The 20,957-nt window shown below is 41.7% G+C and overlaps 1 protein-coding gene across 9 annotated transcripts in view; it reads right to left on the bottom strand.

Moving 5' to 3' along the window:
- LOC102788428 (putative E3 ubiquitin-protein ligase HERC1) overlaps positions 1–20,957 on the bottom strand; it is a 40,121-nt gene that overhangs the window by 14,075 nt on the left and 5,089 nt on the right. For 4 of the 9 annotated variants that reach the window (XM_035907020.2, XM_006789070.3, XM_035907021.2 and 1 more), the window contains 38 exons: positions 20,635–20,847; positions 20,061–20,159; positions 19,831–19,927; positions 19,584–19,727; positions 19,317–19,444; positions 18,861–19,005; positions 18,585–18,756; positions 18,271–18,405; positions 18,012–18,177; positions 17,104–17,229; positions 16,466–16,687; positions 13,763–13,915; positions 13,439–13,571; positions 13,011–13,214; positions 12,687–12,905; positions 11,431–11,604; positions 11,135–11,252; positions 10,881–10,998; positions 10,468–10,666; positions 10,058–10,358; positions 9,913–9,961; positions 9,778–9,823; positions 9,040–9,293; positions 8,719–8,913; positions 8,466–8,586; positions 8,136–8,376; positions 7,853–8,010; positions 7,595–7,747; positions 7,395–7,492; positions 7,146–7,241; positions 5,280–5,447; positions 4,924–5,163; positions 4,753–4,836; positions 4,291–4,516; positions 2,966–3,254; positions 1,862–2,619; positions 1,302–1,515; positions 478–647 (listed from right to left, as the gene is read on the bottom strand). In XM_035907020.2, coding sequence (XP_035762913.2) covers positions 478–647; positions 1,302–1,515; positions 1,862–2,619; positions 2,966–3,254; positions 4,291–4,516; positions 4,753–4,836; positions 4,924–5,163; positions 5,280–5,447; positions 7,146–7,241; positions 7,395–7,492; positions 7,595–7,747; positions 7,853–8,010; positions 8,136–8,376; positions 8,466–8,586; positions 8,719–8,913; positions 9,040–9,293; positions 9,778–9,823; positions 9,913–9,961; positions 10,058–10,358; positions 10,468–10,666; positions 10,881–10,998; positions 11,135–11,252; positions 11,431–11,604; positions 12,687–12,905; positions 13,011–13,214; positions 13,439–13,571; positions 13,763–13,915; positions 16,466–16,687; positions 17,104–17,229; positions 18,012–18,177; positions 18,271–18,405; positions 18,585–18,756; positions 18,861–19,005; positions 19,317–19,444; positions 19,584–19,727; positions 19,831–19,927; positions 20,061–20,159; positions 20,635–20,847 — 6,826 coding nt within the window. Of the gene's footprint in view, positions 1–477; positions 648–1,104; positions 1,134–1,301; positions 1,516–1,861; positions 2,620–2,965; positions 3,255–4,290; positions 4,517–4,752; positions 4,837–4,923; positions 5,164–5,279; positions 5,448–7,145; positions 7,242–7,394; positions 7,493–7,594; positions 7,748–7,852; positions 8,011–8,135; positions 8,377–8,465; positions 8,587–8,718; positions 8,914–9,039; positions 9,294–9,777; positions 9,824–9,912; positions 9,962–10,057; positions 10,359–10,467; positions 10,667–10,880; positions 10,999–11,134; positions 11,253–11,430; positions 11,605–12,686; positions 12,906–13,010; positions 13,215–13,438; positions 13,572–13,762; positions 13,916–16,465; positions 16,688–17,103; positions 17,230–18,011; positions 18,178–18,270; positions 18,406–18,584; positions 18,757–18,860; positions 19,006–19,316; positions 19,445–19,583; positions 19,728–19,830; positions 19,928–20,060; positions 20,160–20,634; positions 20,848–20,957 lie in introns of all 9 variants that reach the window. The other 5 variants (XM_087843776.1, XM_035907022.2, XM_006789072.2 and 2 more) reach the window with 5 other exon arrangements.

A 20,957-nucleotide genomic window follows, 5' to 3' on the forward strand; every position in this document is an offset into this window, starting at 1 on the left:
TCTTGCAGGCTTGTAGATAATAAATGATTAAAGTTGCAAGTCAACTAGCCCTTTAATCCAACTCTATCCCATGATATGAAACACAGAGGAGACCTTTAGTCTAAAGGACCTAGCTCAGAATGCCACCAACATAAATGACAATGAAAAACAAAGGTGCCATTCAAGCATGTGAGTGCATGCATTTGATAGTATTAATATCTGACTAACAGCAGAGCAAAACACATGCTGTTTTGAGCAGCAAGTCTGCTGTGACCAAAGGCTAAACATTTATAACCATGCATAAGACAGACGATTTCCAACTCAGTTACTACTGATCTACTGTGTTCCTTTGAATAAACTTCTGAGACACTAAGACATTTTCTTTTACACACTCCATCATTGATCAGAATCCTTAAAATGTGATATTTTTCTTAAATTAGATGACTTTTTTTCTCGTGGGTTTTTTCTCCCCACCATTGTCTCTGTGCTCATTCTTACCCAGGCTGCTTCTGGCCTGTGTGCTGCAGGGACCGGGTTCCATGAAGCTAGTCTGCTGTTCTGTGAAGGCATCACAAGAAGCAGAGCTGGCAAGGCTGAAGCAAGGGTGCAACACAGGGGGAGTGCTAACCAGTCCCGTAAGCGTAGGGAACCGAGTTAGCACCATGTGCCTAGAGGAAGTGAGGATACAGCATGTAGAGTAATGACAAAGCAGAAGCAGCGCTGCACCAGTAGGGTTACATTTTCAATAGACATTTAACATATTAAGTAAATGAAAGGATCAGTTGAGCTTTATTCATTCTGATTCACTGCTACATATATGAAAGTCACAGTAAAACTAATTATGTATTCATCTATATTAACCTATATCATTCTGAAGTCTTTGGTCAAAATCTTCTCCTTCTTCTTGTTAAAACAAGCAGAAGTGAGGGCTTTAAATGTTATCTGCAGTTTTAACACATGTGACTAGAGCTGTGTTTCTGTTTGCCTCTTGAAAGCAGACGTAACACTGACACTACGGTCAGCTGGTTGAGTTAGAAGAAGAACAAGCAGGCAGAGCTGCAGCCTTGGTTAAAGAGAGTGCAGGCAGAATCTCTCACTCATTTTTCCATATACATCCTAACTCACCCATTCCCTGGACTTCAGAATAGCTGTTGCTGCCAAAAGACACAGGTCTGCAGCAATCAGCAACAACATGAGGACTGACAATAAGACTAATTATTGTGATATTTGTCAGAGAAGTTACCAGACTTGGTGTTTCATGTGGATTACACAATCACTTTAAATCAAGTTAAAATAACATATTTGTCACAATTTATACTCACTGGAGGAGGCTGATGGGAAGGAAAGGGTTAAAATTATCAAGGCTGTCAGCCTGAAGATTTATTGGGAGAGAGGATGCCAAATCTGTGTTAGAGGATGAGGCAGAGGCTCTGTTTGACTGGCCAAAGACAGCAGTGCCTTCGGAGCCCACGCTGTACAAGGACACAGAGCTCGAGGACTTGGAGATGGGCTGAGAAGACAAGTGGTGGCCTGATTCTGCAGGAAAAGAAACCGTGAAGGTTTTATGACTCCAAGTTTCTTACTATATAAATGTTTCTATTTATTTATTTTTTTTAAATTAGTGGCGACAAGCACAGGTAAACTTCAAGTCTAACAGTAGAACCGGGTCAAGTTCATCATAAGAAAAATTTAAAGTTAAGATACAGTACAGTGATCATTAACATACTACAATAGTTTTTTACCTTGTAGCTATAGTCTGTTTAACATAGTAACTATGGTCTTTTATTAAGGCTTAATGATTAAATATTTATAGCATGTAGGTTTTGCATTATATATTTTCTATGAAGTGTTTTCTGTCTGGTGAATATAAACATTGACATACCCTTGTTCTCTTTGTCCTCCTGCAGTCCTTTAACAGCTCCCTTGTATATCATGACTTGAACTCTCTCCAAATCAGCAAGAGACACAGTCTGTTTGATGGGGCAGTGTCTGACTGCCCACTTCACCATGCTCTGCACCACATACTGCTGCACCGATCTCAGCTCAGCACTTTCATCCCACTGTTTACTGCCGGCTTTAGCTTGGTCACAGTTTGGACTGGACAGGGAACTCCCCGAGGAGTTGGGGGGCTCATGTTTTGGCACTAGAAGCAGATCTGACAGTTTCTCACAGCTAAAAATGACAGTCAGGGATTTCAAACCTCCAGTGAGAAGGTATGACACTCTGAGTGCCCTAAGTTCAAGTGCAAATGCATCCATTCTGGAAGTCTGGAATGTCTGCAGAGGCTGAGCTTGAGAGGTCAACTCCTGCAGGTCTGTGATCTTTGCTGCATCTTTGGTTGAGGATGACGAGACACTCTCATCTTTCTGCTCCTTTTTCCTTTCATTTTCTGTCAGCCACGTGACATCATCTTGTATGTCTTTATCCAGGTATTCTTTGATGTTCTCCCCAGAGTACTTCCTTCTCGGGGGCACGTGAGCACCTAGCCAACCCTGTTCCTCCAGCAGCCCCATCAAATAAATCAGATCTAACAACACTGTTGGTTTGAGGCCTCCCAGGCGGGTGACATCACAGCAGAATATGTCACAGGGATCCAGTGAGATGATCGGCGTGTCGCTGGGTGACCAAGAATTCATGGAGCTTAGTTATTGGGAAGGATGGGAAGAACCCACAGATACAGCATGGAGTGATACCAGGACGGATTCAACAGGGATTAATGGATTTAAGAATGAAGAGGAAGAAGCAAGAAAAAAAGTAAGATCAGAGGGCTAAATGATGAAAATAAAATAAAAATGTTAGACAGACTGTAGAGAGAGTGAAAAACAAACTAACAGAAAGGGAAAGAGTAGAATCATACACATGCTGAAAGGACCAAGACAAGAAAATATAAGAATCATTTCATGGAGGTTAATGAGAATCGTCATTTACGAAAAAGAGAAATAAATTCATCAGAAGTAAGTGGGAATATGATCTCATTTTGTAATACCTGACAGAGAGGTCTGCTTCTTCCCACTGTAGCTTGGCGAGAGAGCTTCCTTCCTTTAGAATGCCGAGAAGAATAGCTCGACGCCCGCTGGGTTTGTGCAGGCAGAGGCCTCCAGCACGGAGACCGCCATCGACTCCTCCAATCAGAGCAAATACCGGCCACACTTCAGTGCAAAGAGCAGCCAGCTTGGCCTCAGACAGAAACCGACAGTGTGACAGCACGTCCTTTGTGTGATCACCAGTCAGGTCCTTGTCGTTCTCTTCCTTCTCATTGTGTGACGCACTGAGGCCTGCAGGGGAACATAAGACACTGACAGTAAAACAAAGCGTAACATCCATTTGGCAAACAAGTGCCACGCACTCCTAGTATCCCACTGCAAGTTGATCATGAAACCTTAAACCTAATTAAAATCCTAAACAAGTGAAAATGGACTTCAAGTGAATTTTGATAATAAGGACAAAAAAGTTACAAATAAAGCATAAACATAAGGGGTTAGTATTATTTTGAAATAAATAAATAGACCAGTGTGGGGAAAGCAGCTTGTTTAAAGATTAATTAATACTGCAGTTGGTGTACATCCCTACATTTGTATACAGATTCAGTGGTCCCTTGCTATAACGCGGTTCACCTTATGCGGCCTCGCTGTTTCTCAGATTTATTTGTATGGACTTTTCCATGGTTTTTATTTTTTGTTTTTTTTCCAGCGCACTGTGTTCTGCGTCCTGATTGATTGACAATGGTCTACAGCCAATCTCGTGCTGTGTCTCTTGTACAGTACAGAATGCATTCAGCTTGTCAAATTTACAATTTACAATCTTCGATCGCTAGCAGTGTGACTCTGAAGTGCTGTACTGTATGTTTTCTACCCAACAAACACAACAATGTCCACGAAACGTTTTGCACCTGCGGGTTCCTTTGGTTTCATTCTATAATACTGGACTTATTTTTCTACGGTTTGAACTTTGAGAGAGTTTAAACAAGAGAGAAAAGTGTGAACATATTCATGCCTGTCTGAGAAAAGTGTATAAAGTGTGTAGTGAGGGGTTTTACAGCCTTAAAACATCTATAATAATTGTAAAAAATAAAGTTGGCTACTTCATGGATTTCACCTATCGCGCGTTATTTTTGGAACGTTACTCCCGCGATAAGGGACCACTGTAATATCTGAATTAATGCCCATCAGTCTTTCTCATTACAGATAAATACAGACAGATGAATAGAGAGTTTTCTATACTAGCAAAGTGTTACTTAACTTTTTAAATAATAAAAGATTAAAAACCTAAAAGAAAACAGAGGCAGAATCACTATTTAAGGGGGTAAATGACCTGTACTGAAGTTTCCTGAGTTATCTTCTCTCAGCAGGGGACCAATGAGCTCCAGGTGGGTATGAATATACTGGTTTATGTGCGGGGACCACTGGTCACACTGGTGGAGCCGACGCAGCAGATGCACTGTTGACTCGAGTAGAACAGTAGCCCGGGGGCTGCAGAGTGGGTCTCCAGGAAGCAGACTGCTGGGCATGCCTCTCATCTGGAGATCACTCAGAGCCACCTGTGACGAGTACAGAATTTCATGTGTTTGGGGGGTTTTGCAGTACAAAATATTTTTGAAACATAAGTTTTTTCCATGTATAGCGCAGTGCAGCAATTATCCAGTAATATGATGTTTGGTCAAAGCCTGTATGCGTAGCTGCTTGTGTTTCCAGATATTTAACGTTACCCATGCTTATTATAAATCTGATTCAATTAAATAATAAATCTAATAAATCTGTGCAGTACACCGAGTACCTTCTCTCCAGGGTTACTGCTGTAGAATAACACACAAGGATATAGTTCATTAGCGACCACACTTTCAAATGCCAACTTTGGCTCCTAAAAGAAAAAGAAAACAGGCGGACAAAGATTAAACAAGCACAGGACTCAATCTGAGGAATACTGACGGTATATATTTGACCAAACCTTGTCATTCTTAGCAAATGATACAGTATGAGCCTCCATGTCCAGGATGCAGGTGATGGTGTCACCCTGTGTAAAGGAGGGAAGTGTGCGCACCAGTTCCCCTCCATGGTAAAGGTTGCCACTATAAGCACGATACAGCCACATATCTGTAGTTGTATGGTGGTTGTGATCTCTAACTGGCCAGCGAGAAACACCAACACACGTTCCCTCGTTGCCTCTATTCTCTTTGGTAATGTAGAACTGTGGAGAGAAGCGGCATAGTGTGGTGAATTCTAATTTATAAACTACAATTAATATTTAATATAACAACTGAACTGTGTAATTGTGGTCCATGTACAGAGTAAACTAGTACTCACCTTCCATATAAAACAGCCAGAGGTAATGGCAGTGGTTGCCAAACCGTAGCCTTTCCCTCCAGAACCATGTGAGAGGATGTTCCCGCTCTCCAGAGAACAGCACATAAGTTTGTGTGGGTCAAAGGAAAAATCTCCAATGGGAATACATTCATCGTAGCTGCCAGGATTCTACGAAACAATGGATTTGATACATAATTAAACATTTGATAAAATATTAAACATGTATTTTATGTATTAAACACTTAATTTATATATTAATGTTGTTTTCTTTGTTCTTTTTAATTGCACTTACAGAAGTTTGTTGTGGAGTAAAAAAAAAAAAATCATTTTGGGATCAACTTGAAATACAGGCAGATGTGAAATGGAAAAGTAAGATCAGAGGTCAAATCTTTTTGTTGTGGTCCAAACTACAATGTGGTATTTGGAAACCACATACTCCAGTATCATTTCCTAAACATTGCCAGTACAAAGAGAGGCAGTAAAATCTGAAGATCTAAAGATCCACAGACTTTAAAGACAGACCTTGAAGAAGAGGTCAGAGGTCCAAATTAATGTTTATATATAACATTATATAGCATTATTATAACTTTGACCTTCGGATTAAGCAATTGACCTCAACAAGGAGAGGTCAGAAGTCAAATGTGACATGATATTTTAAATCTTTAAACAGTACTTTCTGTATGTTGACAATACACATCACACTTGGAAGAATGGAAGTTTTAAGGCTTGTTAAAAAACGTTTTTACCAATAAATCGTTAAGTTGACCTTGACGACCTTGGTGGATAGAGGTGAAGTTTCAATGGACTGTTAACATGACCCCTCTACACCCCTGCAGCTTTATCAGAATGAATTCCAAACTTTTCGAGCTATTGTGTTCATAGAGTGACACGCACAGGCGCAAACACTACTAAAAAAATAACCTCCTCTGCAAAAGTAATCTTAAGCAAATATTGCAATATAATGTGTGTCAATGAAAAGATGTTAATGATGAAGTGTTTCTACATACAGAGGGTGGTAACTCCTGTGGACAACACACTAAGACAAATCAGAAATCACACATTAATTCTAAAACATAAAATAAAATAAAACTAGAAGTACATGACTGAAAGTTAAACTGAAAATAAACAAAGACAGGAAAATCCCATTTTCATGAAATAATAAATATATAATAAAACATTATAGAGTTTAGTTTTATTTGAATTATTAAAATTCATTTCACAATCCTGATGTAATAATATTGATAATTAATCCTACTTGTATATTTCTATCCTCTGACACTTTTCATCTCAGCCTACCACAGAGAACAGGCCCATCTGTTCCATCGAGTGGCCCCACTGTTTTCAGTTTCATTGCTGCCAGGAAAGCATTTCATTTTGCCGTAAACAGCATTTCCTCTTGGATTACTGCTATACTTGGCTATTTTCAACAGAGAAAAAGTGAAGGCACTTTTTGACATTTTTATGTGGCTTTTGTTTGGCTGGATGAAAAATTTAATAGACTGCAAAAATACTCAAATGTAATCTAATGTTTTAAATACAAAGATGAGGATTGTTTATGCAACAGACATGATTTCTTTTCTGCAAATCAAGACAGTATAAAACACGAGCAAATAAAAACACACAAGTTTAAGGGTGTGTAGTATTATTTTGTGTAACCGTTTCCCTCAAAAGGTTATCAGTCTACAGTGCAGGGAAAGGACAGTTAAAAAAAACAAAAAATGACTCCTATCACTTCAGATCACAGTAAAAACAAATAATAAAACATAAGTGAGACATACAGAGAAGTGCACATGCTTAAGATGAGCCGATAAGAAGCTGCAGCTTTATTAATATGTAACGCAGTACATGGTGTTCATAATGTCTTACCCCTTTGTCTTTTTCAGGCATTTCTTCATGGTTGCTCTGACTTAGAGGCTCCTCCCACATATAAACAGACAAGAGCTGAAAGAGTTGTTTAACAATCTACAAGAAAACAGGGAAAAATACAAGTGGGTAATCCTGCATTCATCACCTTTAACATGTCATGCCAACTTGGTACTGTTCAGAACACTCAAGTATTCTTGACCTATTTTGTTCAATTGTTGCATTTACTATATTTACATGTTTACATCAAACCTGTTCAATGTGAACGGGCTCAGAACAAGCAGGTAACAGTCGTTCTAAAACGTGGAAGGTCAGAAGTTTAGTGCGGAGGTTCTGGAAGCGTGGAGATCCTGAAGAGCAGAGTTTTGTGATATTAATTTTAAAAGCAATGTGCATTCTTAACAGTATTAACACATATTTTTTTGTTTGTTTGTTTTTTTTATTTGCCTTACCTAAAGAGCACTTGTGTGAAATAATGGCCATGAGTGGATCGATCCATCTTATAAATGTAGAAAGTCTTTTCATTACTCTTAATGACAGTACACGCCTCAGAAACACCAAGAAATCCGCAAGCTGGGATTCAACTACTTTGCTGTTTTCTGCTCCTAAAACAACATAAAGAGAAGGAAGAACATGCTCAGAGGGGTGACTTGATTTAATGGTTTTACAAATGCCATATCCGCCATTTATTATTTCTAAATTTGCCCCACCGACTAGATTTGTGTAGGAGTCCACATCGGTTTTCTCGGCTGTTCCCATCTCTGCTATCTGTTGCTGGTGGAAATTGTACAAGATGTTCTGAAGCTGCTCACACATCACCTCCATAAGGGCCTGGGATACATCGATAGGCAGCAAATCCTCACACGAGCTATAAGCACAGGTTAAATTTTTATGAACATTTTTAGACAAGGGTAAAGAAAATAAAAGAACTAGTAATTTATATATACTTTGTTTATTTATTTATTTATGTTTTGATAACCTCTTCATTCTCACCTTGCAGCTACAGTCAATATCTGAAGCAGGCGGGCACAAGCGAGCCTCACGGCTCCACCTAATAGCATAGATCCAGACGCTGTAGCTGCAAACCAGCTCTGGTTGATCAGCACACAGCTGTTGTTGGTCAGCGTGGAAAGAATTTCCAGGATGCCACATTTGATGACTAGCACCAGATCCACAGGCTGGTAATGGAAATTCAGTGCAAACATTGTGGCAAGAAGAAGGTGCTGGCAAGAACCTGAGTGTGACAGAGACAATATGTTAAATATAAATATCAAATATATATTAAAACCTAAACACCGCAACACTGTGTAAGAAAAAACCTACCTGGATGTTTTCTTTCAAACAGGACTCTGTGTTTAAGAACACGCACCACTTGCTGGTAGAAGGTGTGGGCTGCAGACTGTAACTCTCTCTGTGTATCCAAAGAAGCTGAATGTGTGCCACACTGCATTGAGAAAAGAGGGGGGAAAGCAAAATGAAGCATGGCTACAATTTTCAGTGTCTTTCTCTTCTCCATCCAGATTAGAAAGCATATTCATTACTTCTAAACGTCTTTCCATATAACTATAAGATGTACCATGTAGTGCTGAGTCTCATAATTAGCAGAGTGGGAGCCAATGATTTGTGTTCCTAAAGCAAAGCATCCAGACAGGAACTGCAGCTGCACAGACTGCAACAAAGCAGGAAACTGGTTGGATGCTGTGGATTCACAGCTCTTTTCTTCCATCTTAGACAGAAAGGCTGACATCTGACACAAGGCCTCCAGCCGCATCTGATCAAAACAGACAGAGTTTGTAGATCATAAGAGACTTTCAAGTTCCTTACAGAACACCATTTTGGGCCCACAACAAACAGCATCAATTAATAATTTGTCATATAAAAGAAAAATTTGAATTACCTCAGCCCGCTGTTGCTGCTGCATAATGGCAAAAGTAATAGACTTTGGATCTGCCTGACTACAACTCTGACCAGGGGAAAACACCGTTGAGGAGGGCGATAAATGGGCCAGGCTTCCACAGACAAAATGAAACACCTGGTTAAGAATAGGCAAAGTGTTGTTGCTGTAGTGGGACATGGTGCTGGACGGGCTGATGCACTGTCGCAGGCGATCCCAAGCATCTTTCATTATCCCCAAAGAACACAGAGGTAAACCTAGAGCAAAGAGAGGCTCTTGTATGAAGGACTATAAAACATCTCATTCATTCTCTTAACATCTTTTTCTGGATATTATCTTGACTTGACAGGCAACAAGCTATTAAATTATTCAATATTATTAGATTATGCAGAACAGTTAAAACAGTCAGGCTGTCATATTGATCAAAAGGTTTTGCCTAATGTGATCAGTCTTTATTTATTCGGCCTGCTACAAATTCTCATGTTATTTTTAAAGAAAATGTTGAAATACAAATCCCCAAGTCCCATTTTGTGCAAAAGAGCACTTGGGTCTTGTTTCCCAAGGGTTACCTGACAATAATTTACCTGACAAACCCAGACTTGAGCTGTCTGGGTTTGTGTTTTTAGTAGAACAATCAGTGTCTATACCATCTCTTAACGACAGCGTACAAAAGAACTGCCTGAAAATGTCGATTATAACATAATCAGACTATACAGTAGATGATCTGAACTTTCCACCTACCCATTTTATTCCTTGCAGATCCAGAGGTGTTTTTGGACTGATCAGACTAAATAAGACATAAGAGCAGTATATTAATGCTGATGAAGAGCTGTAAAGCCAAATTCTGATAGAAGATTTTGATAGTACAATATTGACCTGTTTTCTTCCACTGACAGTGACTGTAAGGGATTCTGCTGACAATTTCCTGAAAGTTAGATGTTGTGGACAGTTAGTGCAAAAACTGCTAACACAGAACACAAATACACTAAAACAAACACACACTGCATACCACAGTCTTTACCTCCCTCCAGTGTTCACAGCCTGAACGTTCTCCCTTTCGCTGGGTTCCACCCAAGCAGGCCTGACCCCCAGCAGAAGGAAGAGGCATCGGGACACCACCAGATGGCAGGCAGCAGGGAAAGACAAGCTTTCCTCAGATTCCCCATTCTTCTCCCACTGCTGCTTGGAATCAGGCTCTCCCTCAGGACTGACGGGGCTCTCCACGCTGCTCTGAAGGGTGGAAGTGCCGAATGACTCGTAGACTGTCACATTCTGCTGCACTTGCATGGCTTCCCGAGTGGCCATGAATGATTCTAGGACTTCTGCAGGGACATCGAAAGATGTGTGAAAATAAGATGTGTCATATTTCTTTCTGTGTGTGTGGCTGTGCTGTTTATTAGAATAAGAACAAATACAGTTTGCATTTCTAACCTGACAGGTAAACACGACTGCTAAATCTGTCATCGTCTGCAACCTCTTCCTGGTTGTGGTTTGCTGCGGGTGACGGGGGCACCTGCACCTCCCGGCTACAGTGTCCTACTGATTGCTGCTCATTATCCTTCCCCACCTGCTCCACTGAGGTACATGGCTCTTGCCTTTCCACATCAGGACTTTGAGGAGACTGAGAGATCTGCAGTTTAAGTAAATGCTTTAAATACATATCTGTAATTTTACCTGATAAAAATGATCAGATTACTGTAAGTTAAAAATCAATTAATGGACAGAAATGAAGCTAATCACAATCATGCAGCAGTATTTACAAAAACATACATTTTCGATAAACTGTTTACAAATTTGTTAAATGAAATCAGGATTACATATATTTAATTATACTGTAATGGTACCTGTTTGGTAGATGCTTCTACTTGTGTCATCCTTGAACTGCTTTTGAGGGTCATCAGAGCACTTCTGATTTTATAAACGGTTTCATAGACATCAAACAGCATCTCACAGGGCTCATGGCTGTCTCAGCAGAGTAGATAAACACAGTGGAACAGGTTATACAATAATATACACTGAGGCAGAAAGAAAAAGTTTGACATACTAGAAACCCCTTCAGTGTTGTCCAATAGATCTTTGACTGCTTCAGTAAACTGACCTGTCCTGCCAACAGGCCTCACTCTGCAGGCCCGTGTGTTTCAGGAGAGCAGCCAGACAGCAGCGGCACACAATTTGCAGCAAACAATCACCTGAAGAGCCTCCATTCTCCCATTCTGCTATCGAAGCAATCAATACAGATCAATTTTAAAAAGACACAAAGAAAAACTTTCCACATTTTAACCAAAATTTAAAAACATCCATACAAGATTCTCAAAATAGGAAGTTAGTTCAATATAAGCTGTATTATTAACAATATACACTTTCAAAATTATACACATAAACAAGCACAAGTACCTTTGCCGTGGGCATAATCCTCCATCTTCTGCCATATGCCACCTGCAAGTCCTCTGGATGAGCCCAGTGCCAGTTCCAGTAAAGTCCGGGTTTCTTCAGTCAAGCTCAGCTCAGTGAGTCTGGCATCAGTACTGCCCAGCAGCACTACCTCGGTCAGCCATGTCATGCTTGAGTCTACAGATTAAAGCAACATGTAGAATGTTAATGAAAACTGCTCAGGATTAACTCAGACTATTTTCTTTGTTCTTTAAGAATAACAATAATGATACCTTTAATTAAAAAAGGTCAGGCTTCTGTGTGGCACAGTATCTTAAATGTATATATTTTTATCGTGACTAAGGCTACGTTCACACTGCAGGCGAAAGCGCATCAAATCCGATTTTTTTGACCCTATGCGACCCATAGCCAATCATGGTATGACAGTGTGAACGGCACAAATCCGATTATTTTCAAATCCGATCTGGGTCACTTTCGTATGTGGTACTGAATCCGATACATATCCAATGTTTTAGAAAGCGACTGCTGTTTGAACGGTCATGTCACATTAAATCCGTCTTTTACGTCGCTGACACAAGACAGATGCCAATTATTAGCTCCGGAGAAGTGCCCGAGAAGACATCGCGAACACTTCCTGGCCATCCAGTGTAGATGTCAGTTAAACTGTTGGGAAGACAACGTGAACATTTTATTTGTACTGTATAGTCTGCAGATTCTGACAGAAATCTGCAACTATCCTTTGAAGCACCGCTCCTCTCTAAAACAGCAATAAGGATAATTATTAGGTTATCTACATTATTATGTAAATAACAAAATAACTTAAAGCAAAAATTGGGAAACGTAAAGTCCGAAGTCTTTATATTAAGGGCCATCAGTCAAACAATATTGTTTGCTCTGGGTCTAAACAGAGCGCGTTGTGTGTGACGTCTTCTTTTGCGCATGCGGGCCGCTTTGAGCGTTCACACTAGAGCGCGTTTGCTGTCGCATTTTATTTATAGTGTGAACAAGCAGACAAAAAAAATCGAATTTGATCAAAAAAATCGGAATTGAGCCTAAATCTAAAAAAATTGTCGTGACTGTAATATCCATTTGGCCTGGAGCTATTAATAATAACTAATGCCATTTGGCACAGCTAAATGAAGGCTTTTATTATTACCAAACCGATCATGGTAATATGGTGCAAAATAAATCTTGCATTAAGGATTTACGAAGCATTTGCACATGTGAAAACCTGAAGAGCCAACAGCATGTTTTCCTACCCAGCTGTTCAAAGTCCATCTCCAGGCCATTCCTGAAGAGGACATTTGATAGCCAGACCTCTGACGCTTTCTCCTGGAGGGACAGTGGTGAGCCTTGCAGCATACCACCGAGGCAGCGGCCAACTGCCAGCGCTACAGACCTTTCCAGGTCCAACAGCCAGGCCCATCTGCACTCCTCCTCCTCCTGCGGCCCAATGCTTGTGTTTTCTTCACTTTTATCTATAAAAAATATCACTTGAGATTAGATTGGTCTAGTGTAATAATGCAGCAAACAATGCTAAAGAAATAAATGTCCAGCATAAATCTAAGGGGCATTGAGCTTACCTGAGCAGGTTTTCTGATCTTTCACTCCTAGTTCTTGTTCCTCCAGCAAGACAGTCTCTGGCAGCAACCTGTTGAAGTCATTGAGCTGCTCCAGCAAGCCTAGTAGATGGCTCAGCAAAGGTTGAACTGTGCCCAGGGGCAGCAGGAGCAAGGAGTACATTACTTGGCACAGAAGGCTGCCAGACACTGAATTGTATAACACCACTGGGACAAGAGGTGAGAGAAGTAAAGGGATTAAACTAACTGAAGTGATGATAAACATAAACAATAAATATAGCAGCCAAGTAGAGATTAAAAATTACTTTTCAGATGTATAAATGATTAGAAGAAAAGTGATTTTGTGTTTTTTGTAAATAAATCCCTTTTTAAGTGGTGTAGCTAGGTGGAAATAGCGCACACTTGCCAAACACCAAAACCATTTTTCTTACCTTGCAGCTTTTTGATGATTTGTTTGTCTGGGGCAATCTCCTTTAACAATTTGGTTGATCTCCTGAGGGTCTCAGTAGCGCAGGGAAGCAGCAGGTAAAGATGCTCACGAAGCAGTGCTACACTGCTGTCATCCTACAGAGCCAAAAATGCAAACTTAAATGCAACTACAATACTAAGAACACTGCGTAAAATACTAGGTTTGGTATGCCAGCACATTGTACCCTGAAACATTTAGAAATGTGTCATTTGCTTTCTACTGAAGTGCTCATTTCTGATGAGGTACCACTCATTTTCCTTCACATTTGGCAGAGTTCCTTGTTTACCTCGGGGCTGGAACTGATGTAGCAATGAGCAAGCAGGTGTTTGTGAAGTCCAGAAAGCAGCTGGTGAAAGTGAGAGGGAGGATCCATTTGTCCCTGACTATCGCCAACAAGCTGCTTGTCGCTGTTTTTTTCCAGTTCCCCAAATTGCTGCTCCTGTATGAAGATAAAGACCAACAGAAAGCATTAGGAAGAACAGGAACAAAGGATCAGTGTGTGAGATAGCTAAATACAAAAATAGATGATTTGAAATTAAATGTAAACATAGAAAAATATATATGTGAGTCGGGCGGCGGCCAGGAGCGGAGGTCCTGGCGGACCGATTCCCAGCTACCAAGACTGGCAATTGGGACATGGAATGTCACCTCTCTGGTGGGGGAGGAGCCTGAGCTAGTGCGTGAGGTTGAGAGGTACCGGCTAGATATAGTCGGGCTCACCTCAACGCATGTCCTGGGCTCTGGAACCAGTCTCCTGGAGAGGGGCTGGACTCTGTCTCAGTCTGGTGTTGCCCCTGGTGAGAGGCGTCGGGCTGGGGTGTGTATCTGCCGAGTGGCAGTTCAGAGTACCTAGCCTTCTTGGAGTCCCTGGGTGGGGCACTGGAGGGTGCTCCCCCTGAGGACTCTGTTGTCCTACTACCATGTTCAGCACCTCCATTGCTGAAGCCGCTGCACTGAGCTGCGGCCGCAAGGTAGTTGGTGCCTGTCGTGGTGGTAATCCCCAAACCAAATGGTGGACACCAGAGGTGAGGGGAGCCACCAAGCTGAAGAAAGAGTCCTACCGGGCTTGGTTAGCCTGTGGGACTCCGGAGGCAGCTGATAGGTACCGACAGGAATGCGGCGCGGGCGGTGACGGAAGCAAAAACTCGGGTGTGGGAGGATTTCGGAGAGACCATGGAAAAAGACTTTTGGACTGCCTCGAAGAGATTCTGACAAACCGTCAGGCGACTCAGGGGGGGAAAGCGGTGTTCTACCTGCACTGTGTATAGTGCGGGTGGAGTGCTGCTGACTTCGACTGAAAAAATTGTCAGGCGGTGTAAGGATCTCCTCAATCCCACTGGAGTCTGAGGACGAAGGGGATGACCCGCCAATCTCTGGGGGCGAGGTCACTGAGGCAGTTAAACAACTCCTTGGTGGCAGAGCCCCTGGGGTGGACGAGGTCCGCCCCAAGTTCCTGAAGGCTCTGGATATTGTAGGGCTGTCTGGGTTGACATGTCTCTGCAATATTGCGTGGAGATCAGAGTATGGGAGTATGGGGTGACTGGCCCATTGCTACGGGCCATTCAGTCCTTATACGACCGTTGCAAGAGCTTGGTTCGCATAGCCGGCAATAAGTTGGACTTGTTCCTGGTGGGTGATGGGGTCCGCCAGGGCTGCCCTTTGTCACCGATTCTGTTCATAATTTTTATGGACAGAATTTCTAGGCGTAGCCAAGTGGCGGAAGGCTTTCACTTCGGTGGTCTCAGGATCTCATCTCTGCTTCTTGCAGATGATGTGGTCCTGTTGGCTTCATGGGGTGATGGCCTCCAGCTCACCTTGGAACGGTTTGCAGCCGAGTGTGAAGCGGTGGGAATGAGAATCAGCACCTCCAAATCTGAGGCCATGGTCCTCAGCCGGAAAAGGGTGGAGTGCCCACTCCGAGTCAGGGACGAGACCCTGCCCCAAGTGGAGGAGTTTAAGTATCTCGGGGTCTTGTTCACGAGTGATGGGAGAAGGGAGCGGGAGATCGACAGACGGATTGGTGAAGAGAGAGCTGAGTATAAAAGTGAAGCTCTCAATTTACCGGTCGATCTACGCCCCTACCCTCACCTATGGTCACGAGCTGTGGGTAGTGACCGAAAGAACGAGATCACGAATACAAGTGCCGGAAAGGAGGCCCCGGGGCAGATCCAGGACACGCTGGAGAGATTATATCTGTTGGCTGGCCTGGGAACGTCTTGGTGCTGGAGAAGGTGGCTGGGGAGAGGGAGGTCTGGGCTTCTCTGCTTTGGCTGCTGCCCCCGCGACCCGGGCCCGGAAAAGCGGAAGAAAATGGATGGATGGAACAGTCTGACTGAACAGTAAAAATGTGCACAATATTCAGAAAAGCTGCTAAAACTTTAAACAAAACTACTTATCAAACCCCACTGACACACTATTGATTAAAGTCTTTATTTATTAAAACATCCATCCATAATCTGGGTCTACCCAGGGGTTTCTTCCTGATTGAGTGTGCCTGGAACACCTCCAAAGGGAGGCACCCAGGACTAATCCTAAGATTCTTAAACCATCTGTGTCCTTTTGACATACAGGAGCAGGGGCAGTACTCCAAGATCTCTGTGGATGCTTCTTACAGTACCTTCCTCTCTATGGCTGAGCCCAGCCACCTTTCAGAGGGCATTCATTTCAAACGCTTGTATTTGTGATCCTACTCTTTTGATCTTTACCCAGATTTCATGACCATAGGTGAGGGTTGGGATGTAGGTGGCCTAGTAAATTCAAAGCTTTCAGCTTTGCTCCCTTTACCTCAACAGTTCAGTACAAACATCCGTAACAGAGTTTAAAAAAAAAAAAAAAAAAATTACTAAATTTAGGAAAACAAAATTTGACATGGGAAAGAAAAGTTCTAAATTAACCCTGAAAGCACTAATTCAACCTAAAGTGAAATCTTTCCCCATTTAACTCACAGACAAGTCACACACACACACACACAAATGCCTCTATTTCTTACCGTGTAAAATCCTATACTAAGCAGCAGGGTTCTCAGCAGCACCTCTGCTAAGTGCAGAGGGTCACAGGTGTCAACAGAGCTGGATGAAGAGGGTTGTCGGACTGACAAAGGAGTCACTGGAGGCCCCAGGGCTGTCACTTCTCCAAAATTGCTGTAACCTAGAAGAGAGGCTACGTGGCTCTGGTCCTGAAGGCTGCTGAGGACCATGTCTAACTGAAGACGCTTTAAAAGACACAGAGTGAAGAAGAACAGATGGTCTAGCTCTTCATAATTTAAATGTGAATTTATCAGAAACATTGCTGCAGAGAAGTCTTAACAATTTCACTATCACTTGTTTTCACAGCGTTCCAGCAGTCTTCAACACATTGCCAAGCAACACTCCAACTAAGCACATCAATTTAGCAGACACTGTTATCTGGCTCCAAATATCCATCCATTTGTTAGCTATCCAGTTCACTGTCATTACTAAAACCAGGAAAAACTAGCAGTGAAGGATGAATTCTTATTTAAAACAGTTTAAATACACAAAATAAACAGTGGTTAAAAATTCAAAGCAGACTATTTCTAAAGAGGTAAGACACAAATGTGGAAAATGCACATCCTGTCACTGCAGCGCTTCTAAAACAGAACCTTCATACCTGTCCTTTGGAAAGAACATTCAAACTCTGAGGGCCCTGAGGAAGGAGTGAGAGGAGCAGCTCCGTTCTCTCCCGAAGTGGAGGCAACAGCAGGGCCGCACCAATAGACAGCGTGTTCAAAACTGCCTGAGGATTGATAGGAAGGGTAACAATCATCATCATCATCAAAATACATGACATCAACAGTTAGTGCTTCTTTCAATAAATAAACAGGTTGGCCACATGTCTGATTACACAGAATGGAAGCTTGTAAAACTTTTTCTCCAATGAAGTTTATATACATGTATACTGGAATTTATATAGTGCCCTAACCACTGATGTCAATTTAACAGCCACATACAATCATCTGCAAACCTGCAATAACACATATAACACAGACACACAGAACAAGACAAAATATATAATAAGGTCCTTAATACCCCTTGAAGAGTTAGAAAAAATAATGGTAACAGAGTTTTCTCTCTATGTTTTTAGGTCTTTACCTTACAATATAAAGCACTATGAAGGGACTGTTGCTGTGATTTGGTGCTAGAGAAATAAAACTGAAATGAATTGTTTAGTAAAAGTACTTGACTGAATGGAAATATGTAAATGTGTGTTTCTTTTTTTAATGCAGGTTAATAAAAATAAAGTAAATATATATAAGAACTGAATTACTTGAAAAAGGAACTGGTACGAATATAAGCCTGGTCTTGGAGTGCAGCCCCTGCTCCTGGCACGGAATAAATATCCATGCCAAAATATTTTATGAAACTGACTTATAGTTAAATTCAACCAGGAAGCTTGAAAATCACAGATTAATAGGGTTCTTGGTGAGCTCCATAATGTTTTGGTTTATAAACCAGCAACAGCACAACCCTACTGCTGTATGTCACTGTAGGAATACTACAAAAAAATAGTCCGCTTACTTGTTGTATGGAGTCTGGCATGTCAGTGTCTATTAGCCTGAAGAGCAGGTTTCTCAGGGGCCTGCCCTGAGCACCCAGAACCATAGCACCAGTGCCTCCAGCGTGGGCCAGGGACAAGTGGATGGACAGCAGCTTCATGCACAGCAAAATAAAATGATGGTGGTCCCTGAGGCACAGAGAAATTCATATAATTTTAGTTTGAATAAAATTTCCTTGAGGTAGATGAGTATGTTTTGCTAACTGAATGTAAATATCACACCTTTTACAAACGAAGGGAGCTGGTGGGGTGTCGTTACTAATTCCATCACAATAGCTTTCCAGGAAGTTGCGTAAATAAGTGAACGTACTCTCCTCCAAGTCCACACAGAAGGGCCTGTGCCATGCCACAAGCTGCCTGAAAACAGAAGCACAAATATTTAATAACTAATATGAAACCCAGTTCTGTTTAAAAGTGTTGGTTCTCCACCAATTTCTTTACATTCTGCTTCAAACTGTATTAAAGTCATACAGGTGGACAGCACAGAGCAACAGAGGTACACTGTACATTGGTTTAATGATTAGCTAAGGGATTACCTGTCAGTTGGAACTGCGGTCCAAGCCAGACTGTGAGAAGTGCCAGCTGTAATTTGCTGTATCGAAACGCCCTCTAAACCAAGCACTTTCTTGGGTTTGGAAATAGGTGTAGAAGTGTGACCCTGCCCACACTGGCCCATGGTGTTATTTCCCCATGCATACACTTCGTTCTCTGATGAAAAGAAAACCAGGTACGTTGCAGCTGGAGCACATTTCTTTTATTGTAAGTGTAATAATCATCTATTAAGGGAATGTGAGCTGCTGACGATGTCTTACCGTGGGACAGAGCCAAACAGTGGCTGTCTCCACATGAGATATCAATAATCTTGGTGATGCTCAGGTCTTCTATCAACCGGGGCCTCAGAGCTGTTGTTTCAGAGGAGCCGCATCCTAAACATGAGCCACAGCCCCACGCAAACACCTAAAGAAAGAAAATGTTTTGTTTTTAAATCTATGAATTACTGACGGATTCATCTACAGAATATTTGTCTGTAGTAATTATGTGGTAAACACTAATGAATTAATGGTCAGGACTACAACTTTATACTAAAGAAGTGCTAATAGAGAATGAAAGCAACATTTGTTAATAAGACTTTAAAATAAAAGCCTTCACCAAATAGTTTTTTTCTTTTTTGTCTACAAATTAGTTTTAGATAATCTGTTTTTTCAAAGACTTTACACGCAATAGGCAGTTTAATTAATTTAAATCTCACCAAAAACACTTCATCTCACCTGTCCTGCAGAGGTTAGGGCCAGAGATGACTGGCTACCAGCACACACTTTCCTGATGATGAATCCATGCAGGGATTCTACGACCTTGGGCCGATACACACGATTGGTGTCTCCATGACCCAGTTTACCTGCAAGGATGAGTCATATCTGAGCATGACAGGGCACAACATATACTGCTGTGGCACTGTCACACACATGAAATCTTGCTTTGAAAGTACTTAAATTACACTAATTGTGTTAAAATCGAACAGTATACCATCCACTCACCGTTATCCCCTCCTCCAAAGGACCACACAGTACGCCCATCCTGAGCCACAGCGATGGTGTGGGAGCTGCCACAGGCCACCTGCCCGACACCACTGATATCCTTCACTAGTGTGGGCATGTTCCGACTTTGGCTGTCACTTTGACCTGGACACAGGACATCAGAGGTTGTTGCTATGCTACCAGAGGAATGACATCACTTTGAAGTGGCTGAGACAAGATCGAGCAATTTGAGAAATAAGCTGTGTACCGAGTCTGCCAAAGTCCCCTTCGCCCCATGTATAAAGCTCTCCATCATTAGTCACAGCAGCACTGTGTCTGTAGCCAGCAGACACACAAACAACAACCTGTAAAAAAAAAACAAAAACAACAACAACAACAACAAAACACCACTATTTATTTATAATTATGTTAAAATCAATTGGCTCATAACATTTTACCAACATTTTTTTTCCCTACAAGCTGCCATTTCCTGCTTACTTTGCCCAGCAGCGGTCCTTGTATGATTTTGGGATACTTTTGTGTAGCACTGTTGCCATGGCCCAGCTTCCCATATTCTCCATCACCCCAGCTGAAGACCTGAAAGAAATATTTGACAATTTACACCGTATTAATCGGTTTAATTAAAATCCAGTGGTAGTGGAAGACAGTGAATAAAAACAAGTATAAATCATCACCCACACATGCGGATGTTTGAGTGGGTGTGAAATGTGTGAAGTTTAATATATTACCAAACTGGCCTTTGAAAAGCAGGAAAGCTCCATCACTTTCTAACAATGTAATCAGGTATACCTGTTCAACTGCTCATTAATGCATGTGTGATGCTATCATGGTAATATGGACCAATATTTCTGATAAATGTTTCCAGCACCTTGCTGAATCTGTGCCATGAAGAGTTAAAGCAAGTTTCTAGACAAAAGTCCAACCTGGTACCAGAAAGATGTACCTAATAAAATCTCCGGTGAGTGTATACATATTATATTGCAGTTGTAGTGTCACAAATCTCGCATGCAAACCTTTAAAATATTTACTAATAGTCATTCTAACTTCTCACCTCTCCCTCGACAGTGATGGCCAAAGTGTGACCATCGGAGCCCTTGGAGGAGGACACTTTCTTAATGTTCCTGTGTGGTTCAAGTACAAGCTTCTTGGGCATAGACTGGTTGTTGGAGTCCCCCAAGCCCAGACGGCCATAGCTGCCCTTCCCACATGCTTTCACTGAGCCATCCGCAGACACAGAGAAGGTGCAGTACTGGCCTGCTTCAATCTAACAGAAGATTAAAGTGGACAGCATAGGAAATGTAAACTGGCACGCTAAGATAATTCTAATGATTTATTAATGTAGTTCTGGTGTGCTTTCAATTTTATAAACTCACA

This window comes from Neolamprologus brichardi, chromosome 7 (assembly GCF_056152115.1).
Source record: "Neolamprologus brichardi isolate AB-2024 chromosome 7, ASM5615211v1, whole genome shotgun sequence".
NCBI classification, from domain to species: domain Eukaryota; kingdom Metazoa; phylum Chordata; class Actinopteri; order Cichliformes; family Cichlidae; genus Neolamprologus; species Neolamprologus brichardi.